Source organism: Perca flavescens, chromosome 16 (genome assembly GCF_004354835.1).
Source record: "Perca flavescens isolate YP-PL-M2 chromosome 16, PFLA_1.0, whole genome shotgun sequence".
NCBI classification, from domain to species: domain Eukaryota; kingdom Metazoa; phylum Chordata; class Actinopteri; order Perciformes; family Percidae; genus Perca; species Perca flavescens.
Genome location: NC_041346.1, coordinates 2363764 through 2388926, shown reverse-complemented (window position 1 = coordinate 2388926; position 25163 = coordinate 2363764). Strand labels below are relative to the sequence as shown.

The following is a 25163-nucleotide window of genomic DNA, read 5'->3' as shown; positions in this document are numbered from 1 at the left end:
CATCTGGGTCACATGACATTTGATATAACCATAAAATGTATCCTGGAATCCATTCAAAACTTGTATTTGTTTAAAAAAGTAATAAATAAGTAAATATTTTAAAAATTTGACTGAAAGAGACAATTGTGCTCCTAATCGCAATTATTTCTGAGACGATTAATTGTACGGCAAAATTTGGAATTGTTTTACCGCTGCACTGGAGTCTGGTATTTTGGACTTGTGGTTTGTTATGTTGTGGTGGACGTCAGCATAATAGGTGTGATTTAAAGAAAAAACAACAAAGTGGAGGTTGGATTATTATTATTATTACTCCGAACTACTGTTTATTACAGGCTGTCAGGTCAGCTCTCAACGGTCACCTCAGTGTGTGTGTGTGTGTGTGTGTGTGTGTGTGTGTTAGGGTTTTTTTGGCACTGATGACAGTCTCAAACTTTGCGGTGTGTCCTGTGTTTCCTGCTCACACTGTAAAAACATCAGGGCTCCAGATATGGAAAAACACCTGGAATTACTGCCCTGTAACACAGAGCTTTTACTGGAAATTACACGCACGTACGCACACACACACACACACACACACACACACACACACACACACACACACACACACACACACACACACAGAGCTTTCAAGGTAAATTCATGTACTGTAGCCACACACTCAGCTTTCACAGGGAATTACTGCAAACACAGAGACACACTGTGATGAGCAGCTTTATAGCTACGGACACATACACATAGGGCTTTCACAACAAGTTAGACAACACACACACACACACACACACACAAACATACACACACGTTCTGCACGCACGCACGCCATGCTTCACAGTCACTTTATGGTTAGGGTTAGGTCATTCTTCTCGTTTCTGACTTCCCCAGAGTCAGAGAAGATAAATATCAGTTTCATAGTTTCATCTCTATATATAGATAAAGATAGGCTATACAGCTCCTGGATAAGTCACCATATCACTCACTTTAAACAACGCCAAAAAGAAAACACATAAAACCTAAGTTGCAAAAGAAGAAGCTATATGATTATAGTACATATATAGTTAGTATTCTTTCGACCTTTTGCATCTGCTTTTTTTCTGTTTCTACGTGCCTTTATTCAACTTCATCCATTCCGTCAGTTTCCGTCTTCAGGTCAGTGAGGTCAAACAGTACACACACACACACACACACACACACACACACACACACACACACACACACACACACACAGTTAAGATATTAGAGATTTTAGTCACTCACCTACAATGGTGGAGATTTAGAGGAATAAATATCCATTTTAGAGGAATGTAAAACTAGAGGGCAGTGTGTGTGTGTGTGTGTGTGTTTGTGTGTGTGTGTGTGTGTGTGTGTGTGTGTGTGTGTGCATGCGCATGTGCGTGTTTGTGTGTAGTACAGGCGTTTTTAACGGCAGCTGGCTGAAATGAGCCCTGAAATTGAGTGCCGAGAGAGAGAGAGAGGCAGTATGAATGTGAATCAGAGTGGAGCTGAAGCAGTCTTGTTCTGCATAAATAGAGGTTGAAAGAGAGAGAGAAAGAGGGTGAGGCAGAGAAGGGATAAGGAGAATATTTATAGGCAAAATGATAAGGAGAGAAAGAGATTTGGTCTTTATCTGTTTCATACCACAAGTCCCCCTTCATACATTTTTACTGCACTGGCACTAAAGATGGGCCGCGTGAACTAAGCTGTTTAAAGGCCGAGACCATCTATGTTCTTTTCCAGGTTATTTTGAAATGGAAGCGCCCACTCAGCCCTAGCAAAAAGCAGTGACATGGGTTACCACAGTAATCTTATCAATAAAGTTATTCATAGGGATGTTCCCAATACCGGTATCGGAAAAACCTCCGATACTGCCTAAAAAGCTGGTATCGGTATTGGAAAGCCAGATAAATTTAGCCTTGAAGAAAATCCACTTTAAAGTAGTTTATTAATGTTCTTTTTCCGTTATGACTGACTGTCAAACTAGTTCTTTGGCATTCACTGTTTGTGTCTACCCCATCTGAAGGTTATGATTTTTATAGTCACAGCATGTACAAATAAGAAGGTCACATGACACACAGCCATCTTCTAACCGTATACATACTGGGAACTATTCTCCGGATCACTTCAGTAACGCGAGTTGTGGAACTCCAGTATGTAGACAAAGCCATTTTATTCACTTTAAACATCGGATGAAGGGATTATTTTCTCTAATACTGATGACGCTGTGTCATTAATAAATAAGTCACGACAAAAGATTTTTCCGTAGGTTCTCTATGTTAGCGATTATAATGTTACCTAGCTTGTTTGGTAGTTTGTTTAATAGCTTGTTGGATGTCTAGTTAGCTAGCTTGCTAATTCCACCCAACATACTTTCACTGGTTACACAAAATGAGCCGGCTGGCTAGTTATCTAACGTTAGCTTTCTTGCTAGGGGGTTCAGTTCTCCATTCAGCATCATCTGTATTAGAGAAAAGAATCACTTCCTCCGGTGTTTAAAGGTAATCAAATAGTTTGCCAGCTTACTGACTGGAGTTCCACAACTACACATATCCTACACATGTACAATTTTGGCTGTATTGTTTGTGTCCCCTTCAAAAATTGCTCTTGAGAAATGTTATGTTTATTTGTGTGATGTGTAGTGAACGTCATGTGGATGGATGAAAAGTTATATTTGAATAATGTATTCATATTTTCTTTTGCTAACCATAGATATTTACACAGCTAAAAGACATATTCAGCATCACGGAGATTAGTTTTGTTTGGGCGTTCACAAACGTTAGCTGACGTTAGCTTCTCTGTGTTGCCAGATCTCGCGAGAGTTTGGTACTGAGACAGAAACAGGTCTTGAACAGTTAATTTTCTCCCCATGTGTTCGTATGAAAAACGCAATTTTAGTGTCAGAATGTTCTGGAGATATGTGGCTTGTGAAAAATGGCTTCAATATTTACTTTGGTGACTATGGGGGGAAAGGATCGCTCATAATCTGTGTTCACGTTCCGTTGGAATCAATACACTCAGGACCTGCCGCTTGTCTCCTAAAGAAGCGTGGCCGTGGCGGAGCCCACGGGACACAGAGACACAGGAAATCTACTCTGAGTTGGGGCGTCTTGCTTCTAAACCATCTCTGATATCCCTGCCTGAACGTATGCTAGAAGGCTCCTGAATCAAACAGAGAGAGCTTCAGACTTCAGACAGAGTTCTCTGTGAAATTGCGGATAAAACCCCTAAAGCTCTGTGCATTTACAGCTCAAGTAACATTACTTTATAAAGACTTTGTTACTGATTGGTCCTCAATACTTTATTGTTGTCTTAATGTTTTATAATGATGCATTTAGGTGCATTGTATGCACTTTGTAAATATGAAAACATTGAGGGAGAAAATGTCTTGTTTATGGAATGTTTCATGTTTGTTTTCATATGGAATTTTATTAACAATGTTAATATAGCTATATAATTGCAGTCAAAACTGACTCTTATACATAATAAACCCAGACAGGGGTTACTGTATAACAATATATATAAATATATTGATATATTTTATTTATTTTTAAGGTGTATACTATATCTAGAGCCTCTATTGTTGTGTAGGCTGCATATTTTGGATGCCAAGAAACATAGTACATGGTGTTTTGTCCATTTATGTATAAGCTTTCATTGCATTCTTTATTGCAAACACACACACACACACACACACACACACACACACACACTCACAAACACACACGCACACACACACACACACTCTCACACACAGACACACACACACAAAATCACATTTCTTGTAGAAACCAGACTCCCCTAAAGATCATTCAGGCAGCAGAAACAATATAAATGCAGAACAGCTTGTAGAAAATGGACAGAGTGATGGAAAAAAAAGTGTGTGTGTGTGTGCGTGCGTGTGTGTGTGTGTGTGTGTGTGTCCACGTTCACGTCGCAGGTATAATTGGTCGTCGGGCAGACTGCAGTGTTATTTTCAACACTTATTCAGATTGTTTTCTGGCTCTTCTTCTGTGGTGTCTGACTCTATTATTTAGCCCAGCCGTCAATTTGCGGCAAAGAGTAACGCTTTACTGCTCAGCGCCGGCTCGGTTTCTGGGCCCGGGTCACCGAGCAGCAACCAATCCGCCCTTCACACCCCGAAATCTCATTTCACAGAGACGCGAGTAGGTGTGTTAACACTCCTTTGTTTCCAGCTCCAAGCCTCTTTTTCTTCTCCTTCTCCCTTCATCTCCTTGTCTTTTCTCCTCTTTCCCTTTCTTGTAACTTTAGATTAATTTCCTCTCCTTCTCCCCTCTTTCCTGTTTTTCTTCCTCATCTCCTCCTCTTTTAAAATGTTTTCTCCCTCAACTTCTTCTTATCTTTATCTTCGTTTATTTCCTAAATCTGCTCTTTTTCAACCTACATGTCCTCCTCTTTGTCTTCTTCTTCTTCCTCCTGGTTCTCTCTTTATTTCCTGCTATATCCTGTTTTTTTCTTTCCTTCATCACCTGCTCTTTTTATTCCTTCCCCTTTCCCTCCTCTTTTCTCTTTCTCTTCCTTCATCTACACTTAGTTTCATTTTCTTCCATCGTCATCTTTTCCCTCTCCCTTATCCACCCTTCTTTCCCCTCCTTTCTTTTTTCCTTTAAATCACGTCATGTAGTGTAAAATGTGTGTGTTCAATGAAGCTGTATTGACACGTACAGACATGCCACAAGCTTTTAGTCTCTGCGGAGAGTCCCAACGGTTGACCCCAGGGATAGATTGGATTTCTCTCAGCTTATGATGAAGGACAGGAGAGTAGGAAAGGACACAAAGAGAGGAGGAAAAGAGACAGGGAGAGAAGACAAGGAGAAGAGAATAGAGTTGATTGGTTTATTGTTTGGTTTTAGATAATCATCTGTGTGTGGGTCGTGAGGTCTTAAAACCGGGAGTCCAGTATACTTGTGGGGTCTGGACAGCTTTGTGGGGCCAAAATGCTGGACCCCACAAGTTTAAAGTGCTGTTTGAGGGTAAAGACTTGGTTGTAGGATTAGGGTTAGAATTAGGTTATGGTTAGGGTGAGGGTAAGGGTTAAGGTTAGGCATTTAGTTGTGATGGTTAAGGTTAGGGTAAGGGGCTAGGGAATGCATTATGTCAATGATGGGTCCCCACAAAGATAGTGAGACGCACTGTGTGTGTGTGTGTGTGTGGGTGTGTGTGTGTGTGTGTGTGTGTGTGTGTGTGTGGGTGTGTGTGGGTGTGTGGGTGTGTAGGCGGGCTGCACGATATGATGAAAATATTGAATTACTTTGTATTTTGACTGATATACAATATGCGATTGCGATATGATTCACGATATTGGAGGGAATGATCCTTTGTGTATCATTATTCTAATATTCATTGAAAAATAACAGAAATGTAAATGGTTATTGTGTGATTTTTGCAAGGATCTGTACCAAACAAAGGTTTGTAGGATAGGATTTGTAGGCTGGGACGTCTCCGCGGCACCACAATACTTCATTCAGAATGGTTTGACATATTATTTGGATATTGCACACGTCCATATTGTGATTTCGATACAATTGTGATTTATTGTGCAGCCCGTGTGTGTGTGTGGGGGGTACATTGATTATGGCTGTGTTTCCGCCTTGGGGACTGTTCTCTCCAGCAGTATAATTGACGGCAACTTAAAAGCAGGAACTACTGTAAACACTGCTGTTCACACACACATCACACACACTCTGCCCTGGAAACTCCAGGCCTTTCTTACTCTGCGTTTTTCTCAGTACGTAGTGTTCTTGTGCACTTGTGAAATGCCACAATTCAGTACTGTAGCAATTCAACATCCTCATTTAGCCAATACCAGTCCAACTACCTTGAAGTGTTCTTGCTCGGCATGTTTTAGCGAGGATATTCCCGGAGTTGACTTGGGTAAACTTGAAGGATCCCAGCGTGCATTTCTTTTCAACTACTGGCAATAGCAGAGAATATGAGCCAATCCCACAACTGTCACAATTTTCTAGATGCTGCTGTTGAACGGAGACATATCAAACATTTAAGTTTACAAGAAAGTACTGATATTTTGTATTGGAATTGTTTTAGTATCATTATAACTTTAGCTAGGGTTGTCCCCATGCCTATTTAAAGAAAAAAACATATTGCTGGCCATTCATATCCATATTCTCATCCCTGCATAAGAATATAGAGCAGTTTTTTTTGTGTGATGATATGTTTTATCTGTTACACAGTGAATATTAAACATTAGGTATGCTTAAAAATTTCTTATCTCGAATCTTAATCGCAATATCTGGCAGAAAAATCGCAATTCGATTTTTCCCCCAAATCGTTCAGCCCTACCTGGTAATAATAATAATACCAGCTATAAATAGAAAGGCCTGTAGGTCAGATGTCATTTAAGTATCCAGGTCTTTAATTTTTTATCTTCTAACTTATTTAGGAGTTGCTTACATTCTACCTCAGGATATGGCCAATTGCCAGCCCGGTCTCATGGAAGTTCGTGTAAATGTGACATTATTTTAATCTTTTGCTACGTGTTCACGGAGACTTTTTTGTCGTTTTTTTTTTGTGGTTGACAATTCGAAAATGTAAAGTAATGAGTATAAGTAATGTATTTCAATGGGAAGCATATTTTGTGTCCACAGCACGAAATTGTAGGGAGTAATATAAGAAGCCGAAAATCCGCGTAGGGAGGTTGTTCGGGATGGTGGATGGGTCAAACAACACAGGACTTTCACCCGGGCGAGCGGGGATCGTGTCCCGCGTGCGGCGCTTTGTTTCCCGGGGATGGCGTCCCTGCGTGTAGCGTTTTGTCCCGTGTGTTACTGTGACGCGTCTCCCGCCGTTTAAGGCGCCCTTTCCCCGTAATCTTTTTCCTAAACCCAACCTCCGCCATCCCGTTATTGTGGGCCGTCTCGTGGGCTGTCTCGCGGGCGCCTCCCGGCTTATGGAACATCCTTTTTGGCCGCCTCATCCAGCGGGTCCCCAGCGGGCCGCCTCGCGGGCGCCTCCCGGCGTCCTTTCCCCGAGAAAATAATGTGACATTTACACGTAAAAAACGAGAAAAACGTCTCCGTGAACACGTCTCAATAGATTAAGAATAACGTGGACATTTACACGAACTGCCGTGAGACCGGGTTGCAATTGCCCAATTGTTACAAAATAAATCAAATATTGCATAGTTGTCGCGCCGCTTTCGATATAATATTGCGCAACGTGATATCGCGATATACAATATTGAGTTGATATATCATGCACCCCTAATTTGAATTCATCTGCAAGACTGAGATGTCAGCCATTAATCATCCCATTACTTTGACCAGCTTTGATTTAATGTGAGAGGAGGCAGCCGTTTCTATGTCCAGATGATTGATATGTTCTGATTGATGACTAAAAAGTCTTCAGATGCTCTTTCTTCTTGCCTGTGATCTTCTTTACCACTCTTCTTCCTCCTTTTCTTCCTTCTTGTCTCTTCACGTCTTTTCCGTTCCTTCTCTGCTCATCTCATTTGTCATTTGCTCCCTATTTGGTTGTTGTTTTTTTTTGCTCTGCCTCCTTCCTGCACCTTCCCTCCACCTCCACCTCCTTGTCCCTGCTCCCCCCTTACCCCCTTGCACCCTTGCCCCCCTTGGATGAACTGTTAACAGAGGTCACGCCCACTCAGTATAGACCCGCCCACACGCCTCCCCCTCTTCCTCGCCCTCCTCCTGCTCCTTCTGGCACCCCCTTGACTTACTCCTCCTCCTCTGATCCCCCACCAGTGTCCCCCAGCCCGGGCGTTGCCCTCCCCTCTGCCCCCCGCGACCTGGTCCCTGTCCTAGTGTCCAGCCGATTTGTCCGACTCAGCTGGCGCCCCCCGGAGGAGACCGGAGGAGCAGTGCAGACCTATGGCATTTATTACTCCCAGGACGGAGTTGAGAGGTAAGATGGGAATTAGTTTTTCTTTGTCGGATTCTGACTCTAGAGTAGAGCTGGGCGATATGGAGAAAATCAAATATCACAATATTTTTGCCCAAACACATCGATGTAGATATTGCGGCGATATAGTAGGGTTGACTATTTTGATAAATAATCACCAACAATGTGGATACAGTGACTAAGTGGGTAAAGGCAAATAATAAAACAACTAGAACAGTTCAGAGAAATACATAACTTTACAGTAACGCAGCCTTTAAACCAGTAGAAGACAACTCTCGTGTCATAGCACGATATCACAATATCCAAAATCTGAGATCTGAAAATCTATATCCAGCCACATATATCAACGCCGAACTTAAAATATCTATATATTGCCCAGCTCTAATCTTTTTTTATTATTATTTTTTCAAGAATGGGGAAACCCACAAACCTATGTCTACCTTTCTTAGAATTAGTTAAAAAAGTAGTTAAAGTATTAAACATAAACAAATAGTAGTTTTACCTGATAATGGTGCTAGATCATAAGTCAGAGGATCATTCATCAAAGGTATTCTGAGGGGGACATTCATTTGTCTCCCAAAATGTATGGCAGCTATTCAGTTGTTGAGACGTTTAACTGAAAACCACACACGTGAGTCTTACACACTGGGGACGTTTTTTTTCTTGCGATTTATATGCATGTCAATATACATATATATTTTTGGGAATTCACATTTTTATTGAGGGGGTCCAAACACTTAACTGTGTGACCACTAGCACATATGTGGTTTAATGCACATAATAAAAAAAATAAATAAAAAAAACAGCTTTATCTTGCGCATACGTTATTTTTTGTGTGTGGAATATATAGCGTAATTAAATAATTTTGTCATTCCACTCTCATTCAAAGTCATTAAGTCAGTCATTCAAATTCTGTATGAATAATATTGATGTGAAATATTTCCAGCCGATTATTTCACAAATTTTGTGTCGTTTGTTCGTCACGCCCCTGGTGTGTAAATGCCTTTATTGTGGAGCTAGAGGGAAAGTCAGAAGATCACCAAAGTCATTGGGATTCATCCTCTGGGGACCATCAAGTTTTGTACAAAATGTCATGAAGATCCATTCAATGTTTGGCGAGATATTTCAGTCTGAACCAGTGTTGTAGTCAAGACCACCTAAACCGAGACCAAGTCATCACCAAGACCAGAGTGTATCGAGACCGATACAAGACCAAGACTTGATGGGTTGAGACTGAGTCAAGACCAAGGCAGGGTGAGACCGTGTCAAGACCAAGACCAGACCAGTGCCAGACAGCCAGAGCTTCTTCTCCTGTCTGCCGCATTCACTTTCTTGGGAGTGCGTGTTAAAGGGGGTTGGGAGAGGGGGTTAACAGTAACAAATTTCAAATTAGAAATGAGTCAAGCTATTGGTTGCCTTTGAAGCAGGAAGTTTTACATCCAATCACAGTAATGATGGTAACACACAACTAGACAATGCACAGGCAATTTAGGGATGTGTCTGCAGTTCTGGTCTTGAAAGAAAATCCAGAGTCCTCTTTATCTGAGACGAGACGGGGTAAAAACTGCGGTTGATTCCCGAGACGAGAACTTCAAAAAGTGGTCTTGAGAGCTAGCCCGATCTTGAGTACTACAACACTGGTCTAAACCAAAGTGGAGGCCGACATTGCCATCCAAACTCAACGTGTTGTTGACTTATAAAGGCACAAAGGACATACTAACGGTATGTTTAAGACATTTGATCACAGCTCTGCTGCACACAGCAGCTCTGAATGTTTGTTGCTGTGGGTGACATATTGGCGAGTCCCTCGCTGATGTTAAATGGTAACCTCTGACAGTCTGGGCTCCAGCTGAAGGCTTTCACACCCAGGCTTTTAAGCTTTGTTTCCTCGGGGACTAACTGGCCTGCAGTGCTTCAGGGCTCTGAATGGTACTCTGGACAAAAAGAGTCACTGAAGTTTCATCACAAAATCACACAACAGAAAGATTCTGTCAGTCCTAATGACTCACAGAAGGAACAGAGGCAGAAGTTTTGTCAGTTCTAATGACTATGTGAGAAATACAGAGGTTTTTCAGCACCGAGAGTGGAAGAATGGGGGGAGGGAGGGAGAGATACTTAGATGGAAACCAAGGAAAGATGATAGGAGAAAGGAAGATGGCAGGAAGAGAGAGTGCGGATGACTTCCATTATAGGAAGCATCTTTCTCTATCATTTCTCTACAGAGATGTTACGGAATAGGTGCCTCAGTTTCTGCGAGCAAACATAGAGAGAAAATTGAATGGGAGAATAACAAGTTTATGTCATTTAGAGAAATTGGTTGATGGAAAAGAGACTTGGATGGAATTTATACATTTGAAAAACACATTTATTGCTAATGGATCTTTTTTTGTGTGAATTCCATGGTCACGTGCACTCACTGGCGCTTGAGGACAAATTTGTTGATGCTGTGGTTAATAATTGAATCTCACTTTGCCAGACCTTCCTCCGCAGCGCTGAGGAGGAAGGTCAGGCTAGTCCACACAGCATTCCTGGATGGGAGAAAAACGTGCTCTGGTTTATTGGCATTTCTTTAAACCAATCACAGTCGTCTTAGGGCGGTGCTAAGCACCGGACGCAATCATGGTGCCTCTGCAAAATAACCTCGGGAAGGAACTTGTTTTGGTGGAACATGTGTACGTTCAAAGGTTGTTTTAGTTTTGCAACAGAAAACTCAGATTGGACAGATAGTCTAGCTAGCTGTCTGGATTTACCCTGCAGAGATCTGAGGAGCAGTTAACCATAGTCCTCCTCCACATCCGGCCAAAAATGAGGGACAACTTGGCGGAATTCCTGGAACCATCGCGGAAATTAAACATCGTCAATATAGATTAATATTTGAATCATCAGGGCAAGGTTGAGGAGAAAAGGATGAAACAGAAATGCAGGAAGCTTAAGAGAGAGGTATAGAAAACGGATCAAAGTGAGAGAGGTTCTGCTCATGAGCGAATCCAAAGAAACCGCGGAATAGATGACAGGGAATAATGAAAAAGGAAGCAGAGGAAGAGCCATCTCCCTCTGACTGTGGTTTATTTGTTTTGGCGCCGACTGAACAACCTCAGACCGTGCTTTTGAAGGGCAGAGAGAATTCAAACTGTGTGACGGACACGGACCTGCTGCTTAATTCCACATCCAGCTCGGCCTCTCTGCCTTTTCACTCAACAGCTCAGAGGGAAATATGGATTCATAAACCCTGAGAACTCCACTCACCTTTTGTATTTTATTTAACCTCTGTGTGTCCCTGCTGTAGCTGCTGCTGCTGATGGTGATATTGGTTGGTTTGCTGCTCTGTCAGTTTGTCTGTCCAACACTTTGGTCCAGAGGCAGATATCTTGATAACTGCTTAACCTGGCATTGAAATGGCAGTGGACATTCACAGACTGCAGAGGATAAAATGTCCCTAAAATCCCTATTTGAACATTCCCCTTTCAAGCTGTTGTATTTGGGTATTCTGCTAGGACAGTATTGGCAAGTGGATAGTCATATTTTCTAAAATGTTGAACAATTTCTTTAAGCATCACTCTGAGTTACACTTATTTTTACCTTTCTGAAATGAGCAGAAGTCACCATTTCTTGTTGCTCATATTAAACTGTGCTCTTACACTGACAGTAGTCATTTATTTGGTGGGAACCAAACCAAATTTGTACACACTGTTTTTATTTGTACAGTTTTCTTCCTCCCCTCTTTCTAAATGGAGCATCAGTTAGAAATCGGGAAGCCAAACCGTGTCTGTGTCTGATGCTCACTGGATGAAATCAAGTCAAGAAACTGCAGTGAGATCAATGTGAGATAGATACAGTACCTCGACCCAGTGATGGAGTTCTCGAGTCCTTGACTCGGACTGGAGGATGACTCGAGTCGCTATTTTCTGGACTCTTGACTCGACTTGGACTCGCGCACTGATGACTTGGACTTTGAGTTTAGCATTCATGAAATCAAATTCTGAAGTTGGAAGAAGTACTACTTTTATCTGTAATAGGCAGTAAGGAAGTACTTGAGTCCTGGACTCGGACTCGAGTCGCTATTCTCTGGACTTGTGACTCGATTTGGACTCGTGCACTAATGACTTGGACTTGGACTCAAAGATTTATGAAATCGGACTCGAGCAATCATGAAATAGAACTCGAAAGTTGGATGAAGTTTCTGACTACTTTAATGTGTAACAGGTAGTAATGGAGTACTCGAGTCCTGGACTCGGACTGGAGTCGCTATTCTCGCTATTTCGGACTCTTCTTTGGTGACTTGGACTTGGACTTCAAAACTGGGGATTTGAGCCTTGACTCTGACCCGACAGTTGGTGACTCGACTACAACACTGCCTCAACCCATTAATATTTAGTATAAAAGTCATCTTTTTTTACCGTGGACTGAGCAGAGAAAGCAGCTGTGTGGACATGACTCTGCGGTGGAAACATGCTAATCTGTGCAGCTGTCTCTTCAGTGATTTGCAGATTGGTGGAGGACTGAGAGGCTGCAAAGTGCTGTAATCTGAGGATTAGCTGCAGTCACTGCGGGATTAAACCGATGATATCTGATTTCAGCTCAGATTATCTGTATTGTTACAAAATAAAACTGGATTAAATGCAGCTCTATTTGATTTTCATATTAAACAAAATAATATGAAGCAAAGAACATTAAATAAATAAGAGAGATGAGTAATACCTCAGTAAGAAGATACGGAGATAATAAAAATTATAGTATTAAAATTCAAAAATGTACATTGTTATGTGTCTTAGATTTGTAATGAAAGTAGTTTGGTACATGACATTGTGTTTTCCTGTGTTAGGGAGCGGTCAGTGAATGTGTCGGAGCCGGAGTCTCTGGAGCTGACCGTCTCAAACCTGAAACCAGAGGAGAGCTACAGCTTCAGAGTCATCGCTTACAACGACGTGGGGCCAGGAGAGAGCTCCGCCCCCCTGAGGATCACCACCAAACCTGACCGTAAGACACACACACACACACACACACACACACACACGTTTTAACATTCTCACTCCTAATGCAAAAAGTCTCCTTTAGCGTCATATTTAGACACGCTTGGTTGGGTTGGTCACTTTTTGACGCTCTGGGTCGGTACGAATGTTTAACTGACATGCAGCACAACAACGGGACAGTTAGGTTTAGGAAGAGATGGTGGGTGGGGTTATAAAATACATTTCAGTGACACGTGGGACAACAATGGGACACTAACCCCGGTCTCATGGGTGAAAGTCCTGTGTTGTTTGACCCCCCCCCCCCTCTATTGATACTAGGTCATCTTAAAGCACCACGGTCGAGCTGCTGCTCTGTTCCATACAGTATCTGTGTCAGTATCTGACACTGAGAGCCACTGACCAAGTTTTATCAGCTTACAATTTGGGAGTGAGAACACGTTCTAACACACACACACACACACACACACACGCATCTGAATCTTAAATCTGTCTTCTTTGTTTTCTGTATCATGTGCTTTATATTTTTTGAATATTTTGGTCTACTTCCCGAGGCTATTTTGCAGAGGCATCGTCATTGAGTCCGCCCATGACGAATGTGATTGGTTTAAAGAAATGCCATCCCGGAATGCTGTGTGGACTAGCCAGACCCTCCTCCGCAGCGCTGTGGAGGAAGCTCCGGCAATTCGAGACTAATCTGACCTCGACTCTGACCACCCTCTGGTTGCCAGCTGTCATTTTGCCACATATTTGTTTGTTGATATCTGACCGGTGGTTTGAACTAGCAACTTCCGAGCCAATAGACCACTTCTCTAACCTCTGGCCATACCTACCACCCACGCTGAGCAAATACAAGTGTCGGATCGGGACTCGGTATTGACAGTTATTCAATATTAAAAAAATTGGATCGCATCAGGGGGGTCAAAAAAGCTGATCGGGACATCCGTAAAAATATTTTTTAAAGTATTCATCTTTTCTCTACAACCCTCCAATAACAACTTGAAAAACTCTCATTTCTGAAGATAATGGGCCTGTCTCGGTCACTGTGGGAATGGTAGATGTAGCGGTGGAAGGTGTAGCTCGTTGGTGTTTTAAGCCCCCAATGTCGACTTCAAGGCACCTAACCCTAACCCTAACCATTGCCTAATCCTAGTGCCTTCCAGGCAGCGCTGCCTGGAAGACCACGTTGGGGGCTTAAAAAACAAACGTCGAAGGTGTACAGCAGAACAGCAGCAGTAGCATCAGTATGTGGGATGGTGTGTGAGCAGTGTGTTTTCTCTGTGTCTCCACAGTCCAGGTTCCCAGCAGGGTGGAGTCTGTCCAGGCTGAGGCTCTGTCTCCCACCTCGGTCCAGGTGAGCTGGGATCCCCCAAGCCAACCAAACGGCCCCATCCTGGGCTACAGACTGCTGTGGACTGAGAGCCCATCGGGCAAGGAACAGGTCAGCACCATCACTAACCATGTTTCCATCCATTCGGCGAATTAGGGCTGAAGGATTCATCGTTCTCAAATTGCTATTTGAAAGAATGCAATTAACTAAGGAAAAAAAAGAAAAGAAGTTTTAGGTCATTTCCGCTTTCTTTGCAGACATGGCGGGTGTCAACATAGTAGGGCTGCAACTAACGATTATTTTCTTTGTCGATTAATCTGTTGATTATTTTTCTTGATTAATCGATTAGTTGCTTGGTCTATAAAATGTCAGAAAATTGTGAAAAATGTGGATCAGTGTTTTCCAAAGCCCAAGATGACGTCCTCAAATGTCTCATTTTGTCCATGTCTTAAATATATTCAGTTTACTGCCACAGAGGAGTGAAGAAACTGGAACATATTCACATTTAAGGAGCTGGAATAAAAAAAAAATTAACTTTTTTTTCATAAAAATTACTCAAAATCAAAATAGTTGGCGATTAATTTAATAGTTGACAACTAATCGATTGATTGATTAATCTTTGCAGCTTTACAACAAAGACAGATATAAGTGGACGAACAAGGAGACAAGAGACTTTTCTTAATTTAATTTACGAGCTGAATATAACGGCTATTTTAGATAGCAAGAATCTAAGAAATGTCAAAATAATAATATATAATAATTAATACTTTTATTAATTATTATGGTTAAAAGACTTACATATCTTTTTATCTTTTTAGCGTAGGTTGTACTGATTTTAGGGATGTGAAGCATTTGAAGATAGTCCAAGAAATGACATCATAAGCAAACACCAACACATCGGACCTTTTTTATCGCAGCGTTCAAAGGGTTGGGATGGAAACACACTTTTAGCGGCTTTATTCGCTTATATGTTTGTAGAGCACTTCAGATAATGACAATGGACAAGTGGATGGAAACATAGCTACTGTCGTAGTACTCCCTGTCACGACGCCAGTAACTTTGTGGAATTTAATAAACCGTTGATCCAATTCCCAATGTCCCAAATCAAATCCCAGCCTCGTTATTTTTCTGAGAGTGATAGCCAAAGTGTAATCACTCCTCTGTGTGTGCGTTCAGAGTGTGGAGGTGAACGGACTCAACTACAAGATGGAAGGACTCAATAAGTTCACTGAGTACGCAGTTCGAGTTCTGGCGATCAACCGCTATGGACCCGGCGCCGCCGTGGACACTGTCAGCGTCACCACCCAATCAGATGGTGAGTTGTCTCTTAGCTTCTTCCTTTCTTTAATTTCTTTTTTATTTCTAATCTCTCAATTATACAATGTGGTAACTTACGTTTATCAGTAAGTGAATGCATTGCTGTTCATTTTGTTCGCTGTTCAACAACTTTGTTTTTATTCAACCTGGAAACCCTAACCTAACCTTTCCAGTGTTTTTGTGTGAAAGTGACTGATGGATTTGAATTTGGTCCAGTGTTAAGCGAGCACGCCGTGACCAGCAGCTGCAAACTGGCTGCAATGAGATTGCACAGAGGCTGCAAAAAGATTGTTGGTCCCATCAGTCACTTAGACATAAAAACATAGGTAAATGGAGGGGGGGGAGGGGTGTTGCTGAATAAATAAAAACAACATCACACAACTATTTATGAGGGTGTCCAAACAATTAACGGATCTCCACGGAGCATACACACCACCACCACGCTGCTCTCTGCCCGGTGTCGCCAGCTTCGTTGATTCTAAGCGTAGTGTTGGACCGTCCACTCTGCCTACGTTACACGTGCAATGTAGCCGATGAACTTTTAAGGCGGGGAACGAGAAGCGAATTGCCAGTATGTGTGAAAACAGCTTTATCTCAGAATATATAACATAATATATCATTTTGTCAATCTTTGGGGGGGCGTGGGGGCGTAGAGAGACGGAGAACCAAAGTGTCTCCCCTGTTCTTTCTGAACACGACGGGAACGCTACCAAGCCAAGCGGACGATTTTATTGCGATTTTAAACATATTGCAGTATTCTGCGATACATTGTAATTTGTTACCTTTTTTTCCTGGCTGGAGCAGATGACCAATCAGAGAAGGGCGGCTCGAAGTTGCGTAACATTTAGCCAAGAGTAGAAAATAACTGTTGGAAATCTGAACGTTCTCATGAGGAGTTGTCTGAAACACGTTTACCTCATTATTTGAATGTTTTGGCCACGTTTAACATGTATATCCAACATTATGACATGATAGATATGAAAGGAAATATGGAAAAGCATAATAGTCGCGATAGTGTAATGTGCTGCTTGCACAATCAACCTATACAGATGCTTATTTGGTTGCGGGGGGGTCTGGCTCAGGCAGCTCTGTTGTTGTTAATAAACTTCCATACACAGATGGAGAGAGAGTGAGAGAGAAAGAATAGAGGCATCCGTCCAGCTGCAATCACACCATAAAACTGATCTGTAATAACACACACACACACACACACACACAAACACACAAACACACAAACACTCACACAGATGCAGAGTGGCTGTATTGTGAATCTTCCGGCTGCGTCTCAATGATAAGAATGACTCGTGGGTTAATTGAATCCACAATAAAAGACACACACACACACACACGCACGCACACACACACGCACACACACACACAGAGTCAGTGAGCAGCTGAATCAACAGATAAGCAGCTGACAGTTATCAAGGCGTCTGTCAGTTTGAGCGTCCCACTCTGTCTCCGACTCACGGGACAGGACCCCATGTCTGCTGCCTCTTCACCATCGTCCTGTTCATCCTCGTCCTCTTTGTCTTCCTGTTGCTGTCTTGTTGCTATCCTCTTTGTTTTCATGTTCTTGCCCTACATCTATTTTCTTCATGATATTTTTCTTGTCATCTTTGCTTTTGCTTCTTACTCTTTTCTTCATGTGTCTTGTACTTACTGTTCTTCACTTTGTTTTTGTTTTTACCTTTTCCCTCTTGTCTTTGTTGTAAATCCTTACCTCTCCTTTATCTTGCTTGTTTGTTTGTCTTCTCCGTCCTCCGATTTATTTTTTTGCTCTTCTTCTTCTTTGCCCTAGTCAGCTATTTTTCTCTCCGTTCCGACAATGGAGAGAAAAAAAGCTCCTTCTTAATCGTCTTCATCTATGTTTTGGATCATTTTCCAGAATGTGTGTGTGCATGTGCGTTTGCGCGTGTGTGTGTGTGTGTGTGTGTGTGTGTGTGTGTGTGTGTGTGTGTGTGTGTGTGTGTGTCAACATGTAGATAGCGCCATCTTAAAGCAATGTTGTATTATATTGTTGCAAAAGTGACACACTGGCAACAATTTCAGCATTTGTGTGTGTGTGTGTGTGTGTGTGTGTGTTCTCGTTTAACTACATTTGTGTGTTCCAAAAACCTGGAATACAGTATACTTGTTGGGTCCGGACCGCTTTGTGGGTCCAAAATGCTGGACCCCACAACATTAAAGGGCTGTTTGAGGGTTAAGACTTGGTTTTAGGATTATGGTCAGAATTAGGTTATGATTAGGGTTAGGGTAAGGGTTAAGATTAGGCATTTAGTTGTGATGGTTAAGGTTAGGTAAAGGGGCTAGGGAATACATTATGTCAATGATGGGTCCCCACAAAGATAGTGAGACGCACTGTGTGTGTGTGTGTGTGTGTGTGTGTGTGTGTGTGTGTGTGTGTGTGTGTGTGTGTGTGTGTGTGTGTGTGTGTGACACCTGTCATGCGTCCAGGGGTGATCTTGTTTCGCTGTAGTGACACACTCAGATCTCGGAGGCTGAACGGCGTCTCAGCGTTGATCCGTCTGCTTCCTGTCTGTGCTGATGTCATCATCAGGATGATTGATTGACAGCAGGGATCTCACACCAAACCGAGCCAGCCCAGCACTCAGCCACCACACTGACATTGGTATAAAAAAAAAACAGCAAAACAACATCAGAGAGAAACAAACTCATTTTAGATGTTCAGCCCACAACATTCTCCAGCCCCGAATGTTTTCTCCAAAGCCCCGAATATTTTAGGTTTTTAAAATAACTTCAACTTTATGTCGTTTCCCTAAAGTCTCGCTGACTGGACCCGCAAATCAATGCAGCATCCCTACCTACGTTGTGCAATTTAAAAAAAGAAACATCAGGGTCTGCCTCTCTTTGGGTGGCAGGAGTGAAAATGAGTCATCATCATTTGTTGTGTTCTGGTTTCAGAATGATGAAGGCAGTAATGGAGAACATTAAGATGCAAAACAGGGTTTAAAAAAGCAACAAAGACGTGGGAAAAAGCATCAATAACGTCAGAAAAAGCAACAAAAACATGGACAATGCGACAGTGGCTTGCCATTCAGGGCTTTCGTGTGTCTCTAAAGCCCAGTTCAGACCAAAGAGTCGCAACGAGACGAAAACGGTTTAGAACGTTACAGGGATAAAGTTTCAACGGTCTGAACCGGCCCGTCTCAGCTCGACTCAAACCAGCTGATGGCGTCGCCTGAGACTCAGCTGGTTGAGTCTCCAGAGGCTGGTTTTAGAACGTAAGGGACGCCTCCTGTTTCAGAGAAGTCAGTTGGTCAAGTCAGCTATAAACTATAGCAATAAAATGATCCATAGTCCATTTTATTTCTATGTTACAAACAGCTGGTCGAAATGGCAGAGCTTCAGACGGTGCCTCAACGACCACCCGAAAGCACGGTAAGGTTATATGGTCAAGATAGATAGAGAGTGACTGAAGAGAGCGAGAGGCGTTAGAACAAAGCAGTGAATGAGTGAAATAAAGCTCTATCGCCAATTCCTCACTAGAAATTTGGTCTCGCTTTGCCAGACCTTCCTCCACAGCGCTGCGGAGGAGGGTCCGACTAGTCCACACAACATTCCGGGATGGGAAGGAGCCACGGTGCCTCTGTAAAATAGCCTCGGGAAGGAACTTGTTTTGGTGGAACGTGTACGTTTCAAAGTTGTTTCAGTCGTGCAACAGAAAACTAACTAGTCTAGATCTGAGGAGCAGTTAACCATAGTCCTGTCCACAGCTGTTTGGTTTGTGACCCCAGTGTGGTCATGGGCTAGGATCGGTTTTTCCTTCTCAGATTGTTTCCTCTCAAGGATTTTTTTAGAAGCCTAAAATGTGCAGATTCCTCTGCCGTCTCAACATTTCCACTGAGTCAAAGTTGTATTGGTTAGCAGCAGGTTTTTATCTTTGACTGATGAATAACTCGATATGCACGCTGTTTTTTTTTTGTCTTTGTCTGTGCAGTACCCAGCGCTCCTCCCAACAACATCACCTTAGAGGTTGTCCTGTCCAGGGTGAGTTTACATTCCTTCTACTTTGATTTCCTCCTCTCTCACTGTCCACATCTGTACACTGCTGCAGTCACCTGCTTCATTCAAGGTGATGAAGTTATCCACTGGAAACTATTTCAGGATCTTTTTTAGTTGAATTTCAAGAAAGACTTATTTTAACATATTGCTTGGTCGAACTGAGAGAGTCTGACCATTTAACATTCACAGCTGATTTCCCAGGTTTCTCACACACATTTAAACTGCGACACTGCCATCAGTCAACCGTTGCTCTCTGCTGATCTGGCCTCATTTTACTGATTGATGTGATCTACAAATGTGTCCATATTCATACATATATTCCAACTCATTTATTGTCCCTCAGTTTACTGTCAGAGCTGCTCATGTGATTTATGGAATGAAAATACTGAAGAGCACCTATTTTCATAATTACATGTAAAGTACTAGTCTGGTTCGACCATAGTTTCTTTTACCGGATAGTTCCGGCGCAGCTGAAAGTTCCCCCGGATGTCCCTTCACCTTCCGCTTTCTTTGCGTTGAAAATGAGACTGAGAGCTCCCACACGACGTTGACTACACTTTCAAATGAGGCCACGCCCGTTTATAAGACAGGAAGTGTGTAACCTTTCATACCACTGGCACTGGTTGAATCTTAGTATAGAGGATTTTTGCTACCGGTTTTTCACATGACAGCTCGGTTAAGTAAAATCTGTCATTTCCTCCATTAGGTGTTGGAGCTGTCGCCTGATCCGCTGACTAATTAGCACCAAATGCGTCCGTGTCTTCGCGTGTAAACCCATTTTTATCGGAGATTTAGCACTGAGTGTGACAAATATGTGACGAATATTCCAGCTGGTCCGCTGATGGTAAACCAATGTGAAGCAGCAGCAGGAAGTGCTGCGTTCCCATTAGCAGTAACTTAAAGTGCTCATATTATGCTCATTTTCAGGTTCATAATTGTATTTAGAGGTTATATCAGAATAGGTTTACATGGTTTAATAAAAGAAAACACCATATCTTTGTTGTACTGCACATTGCTGCAGCTCCTCTTTTCACCCTGTGTGTTGAGCTCTCTGTTTTAGCTACAGAGTGAGGCATCTCACTTCTGTTCCATCTTTGTTGGGAGTCGCACATGCTCAGTACCTAGGTAAGGACTGCTAGCCAGTCAGAAGCAGAGTATGAGGGCGTGCCCTGACAGTAGCTAGGTAAGGACTACTAGCCAGTCAGAAGCAGAGTATGAGGGCGTGCCCTGACAGTACCTAGGTAAGGACTACTAGCCAGTCAGTGAGAATCTACAATGTAAATAGTCATGAAAATAAAGGAAACACATTGAATGAGAAGGTGTGTCCAAACTTTTGGCCTGTACTGTACTATAGAGCAATTCAGACACAAAGGGCTTTACATGCATACACATACAAAGCAAATAGAACAGAAAATTCAACAATCATAAAAAAATAGACTTAGAGGTTTAGATGGCCATCTTTAAATCAACTTAGGGAAACAATGGCAAACAGAAAAGTTTTAAGCCTTGACTTGAAACTCAAAGTGGCAATTTCGAAGATTTTCATTTAAATAAATGTCTGTTTAGTCTCTAGCATTAGATGAGGTATCACAATGGTGATTGAGCCTATTGCCCACTGATGAAAGTATTACAATATTCTTTTATTTATTTATTTATTTTTTAAAGATTTTTGGGGCTTTTTGGCCTTTATTTGATAGGACAGCTGAAGACAGGAAAAGGGGTAGAGAGACGGGGGGTTACATGCAGCAAAGGATGCGGTAAGGACTGATCCCTGTTACGTGGGGCGCACACTCTACCAGGTGAGCTACCAGGGCACCCAAATATTATATAAAGTCAATAACTAATATATATTTATATAATTGCAAATTCCAGAAAAAAAATTCTGTATTGCGTTGCTGCAAAGCATAAAACTGGCAAAACATGTTTGTGAGGGAGCATGACTTTCAATTTATTGTAATTCAAGTGGTCTGGAAAAAAAACAAAAGACTAATGCATCTCCTCCTTGGCTCTATACTCAGGCTTGAGTAAATCTAGCCTTCACAGGAGACTTTGGCCAATCACAAGTCATTTCAGAGTGAGAGAGCGTTCCTATTGGCTGTTTTACAAATGCATGTTCCCTTGCTCAGGCCTGCAGCTAATTCAAGACTAAGAGACATTATTGTCAGCCATCTATGTACAGTACATAGAGGAACCAAATTGCGTAAAGATGTAGTTCAGTTTATTGTCCAGCGAGCGGACATTTGCTGTGAAAACAGTCGGGAGATCTTGGCCCGCCCATCTCGTTTGATGTGTTTGTTGCTTCTGCTAGTCTATACCGACGGCATTTCATTTCCGGGATTGTTCAGGTCCCGCTGGAAAATTTGGCCGGATGTCTCTCTCCTTTCGCTTCCTTTGTGTTGGTGTTCTAACCTCCGGTAGATTTGTGAGGACTATGGTTAACTGCTCCTCAGATCTCTGCAGGGTAAATCCAGACAGCTAGCTAGACTATCTGTCCAATCTGAGTTTTCTGTTGCACGACTAAAGCCTGCTTCACACGGGACGATTTTAAAATTGTTGGCCGATTTTCCAATCCTGAGAGACCCCACACACGGTGATGAAAAATCACAGGTCTAACAGTTTTGGCGGTACAGCGTGTGGTGCGCAGCACACGGCAAAATCAACACATCACACAGGAACCGATTTGACTCCCGAACATTCCCAGGTCAGACGGGAAATCTCGCAAAATCCCTCGAGATCAAACGTGACTTCAGAGTAAACAATCATTGCGGACGAAGAGGATGCAGTGGCGATAGTTTGTAGTTTGTTTTTAACCGAAAAAAAGCGTTATCAAAAGAAAAGGCGATGGTCAAAGAAGACAACGCGAGCATGGACTATATTGCTACATCATGATATGGAGGTGATTAGTTTTTTCTCATAGAAATGTCGTCACGTATTACACAGATTAATTACCGTTGAAATAAACGTTCATATATTCGTTTCCATGTACTCTGGTGGACTGCAGTTGTGGATGTAGTTATGCCCATCGACTTTATTTATTTTACACAGGCTGCGTGCTCGTTTGTCCCCGGGGGGACACCACACACGAGGAGAAATCGGGCCAAAAAAATCCAACATGTTGGATATCCCCGATTTGAGATGGGAGAGGTCCCGAGGTCCTTCGGAGCAGACGAGAGCAGTCTTAACACACCACACACGGCAGGAATATCTGATCAGATTATTTTACAATAATCGGAGCCTCCTTAGGATTGTCGGGAGGGGTGAATCGGGGCTAAAATCGGCCTAATTATCCTGCCGTCTGAACCAGGCTTTAAACTAATTTTAAACGTACCCACGTTCCACCAAAACAAGTTCCTTCACGAGGCTATTTTGCAGCGGCACCGTCATTGTGTCCAGTGCTTAGCACCGGCCAAGACAATTGTGATTGGTTTAAAGAAATGCCAATAAACCAGAGCCGGTCTTTCTCCCACCCTGGAGAGCTGTGTGGACTAGCCAGACCTTCCTCCCCAGCGCTGTGTCAGTGCTGGAGTATGGTCTGCCTACACTGCCCATCTATTCTGGGATAGGGGGGAAAGCGCTCTGGCTTGTTTGTATTTCTTTTAAACCAAACTGTGCTGGGTGGGGCCCTGATAACGGAGAAAGCGAGAGGGGAGGGACATCTATGACAGGCTTTAAGTCCAGCAATGTACATCCATCGAGCCAGACTACTACCAAAAGCTATGCAAGTTGCTTTTCATGGATTTGAGAAAAGCTTGGCTTACACTTTACTTGAAGGTATCATAAGAGTGACATGACACTGTCATGAACATGTCATAAACATTATTGACATAACTCTTCTTTTAGTAAGTGTCATTCTGTTTGGTCAAAACAAGTTAGGGTTAGGGTTCATGTGTCATGACTGTGTCATGTCACTCTTATGTAGATACCTTCAAGTAAAGTGTTACCGAAATGTGATTACATTAGGATAATTGTGGACAACAAGGCGGGGACTTTGACCTCCACTATTTACACATAATTGTTTTTTCTGGCTCTCCAAGCATTTGCCTATACTGCCTTCACCAGCAGCCGGTTCAGAAGGTTTCACCTTTCATCATCAGGTTTTTTTTTTTCTTCACCCAGCTCAGAAAGCAGCAGACGAGAAAAATGACGGATGTTTCCAGCGTCGATGTGAACGGCTCGTTATTTATGTCCATAAACAGGAGGGTCAGATTGTCTGTGGAGAGCTGACCTCATTAAGTTATTTCCCTGCATGTGATTGATATTTCTCTGCTGATTGATCGGGGGTGTCAGAGCTGCTTGACAGTTGAAAGCCTCGTGAGTCTTCTCAACTAAACAGTTTAAAAAAAAAAAAAAAAAGCTGAATACCAAACATACTAAAGCAGCAGGTGGTTAGATGTTCAATCCCCTGATGAAGTTTGTGTCACCAAGCCCGCCAGCCCCAGACCCGGACCTCTGACCTCCCTGTAGATGTGGAAGAGAAGAAAATGATATTATCCACTGGTTCCAGCAATAGTGGGAGTAACGTTCTTCAGGGGAAAATATACTCCCTTTTTAACCTGCCCTGATGTATCAAAGTAGATTAGACTAAACTGCACTCTTAGGCTCTATTTTAACCATCTAAGCGCACGGCATGAAGCACAAGCAGCTGCATTTAGGGCGTGTGCCAATCCACTTTTGCTAGTTTAACGGCAGAAAAAAGGTTCAAAAGGGTTGTTTTTAGTATCTTTAATTAATCAGAGGTGTGTTTTGGGCATAACATGCAATAAACCAATCAGAACTCATCTCCCATTCACTTTAAAAGCCAGGCGCGTTTGGACCTTGGAGCATTGCTGTCATGACGGAGGATTTGCTAAACAGGAAGGAAAGATTTCCAGGAGAAGAAACTGATCTGCCCGTGTGTGAAGTGAAAGTGCGCAAGCGGATCATATATATATATATATATATATATATATATATATATATATATATCTATATATATATATATATATATATATATATATATATATATATATACAGTACAGGCCAAAAGTTTGGACACACCTTCTCATTCAATGTGTTTCCTTTTTATTTTCATGACTATTTACATTGTAGATTCTCACTGAAGGCAACAAAACTATGAATGAACACATATGGAATTATGTACTTAACAAAAAAGTGTGAAATAACTGAAAACATGTCTTATATTTTAGATTCTTCAAAGTAGCCACCCTTTGCTTTTTTGATAACTCTGCAAACCCTTGGTGTTCTCTCAATGAGCTTCATGAGGTAGTCACCTGAAATGGTTTTACCTTCACAGGTGTGCTTTGTCAGGGTTCATTAGTGGAATTTTGTCCCTTATTAATAAAAAATCAAAGGGTGGCTACTTTAAAGAATCTAAAATATAAGACGTGTTTTCAGTTATTTCACACTTTTTTGTTAAGTACATAATTCCATATGTGCTCATTCATAGTTTTGATGCCTTCTGTGAGAATCTACAATGTAAATAGTCATGAAAATAAAGGAAATGCATTGAATGAGAAAGAGTGTCCAAACTTTTGGCCTGTACTGTGTATATATATATATATATATTTTTTTTTTTTTTTTTTTTTTTGTGTTTGACAAGCATAGCATTTTACTAATTTTCTTTTAAAATAACAATG

The 25163-nt window shown here is 42.0% G+C and overlaps 1 protein-coding gene across 1 annotated transcript in view; it reads left to right on the top strand.

The window, feature by feature from the left end:
• The window catches only part of dcc (DCC netrin 1 receptor), a 224859-nt gene that overhangs the window by 73431 nt on the left and 126265 nt on the right, over positions 1–25163 (top strand). Inside the window, exons 8-12 of the mRNA XM_028602136.1 lie at positions 7731–7890; positions 12710–12864; positions 14147–14295; positions 15361–15499; positions 19463–19512. Of these exons, the coding sequence (XP_028457937.1) occupies positions 7731–7890; positions 12710–12864; positions 14147–14295; positions 15361–15499; positions 19463–19512 (653 nt within the window). The remainder of the gene's footprint in view (positions 1–7730; positions 7891–12709; positions 12865–14146; positions 14296–15360; positions 15500–19462; positions 19513–25163) is intronic.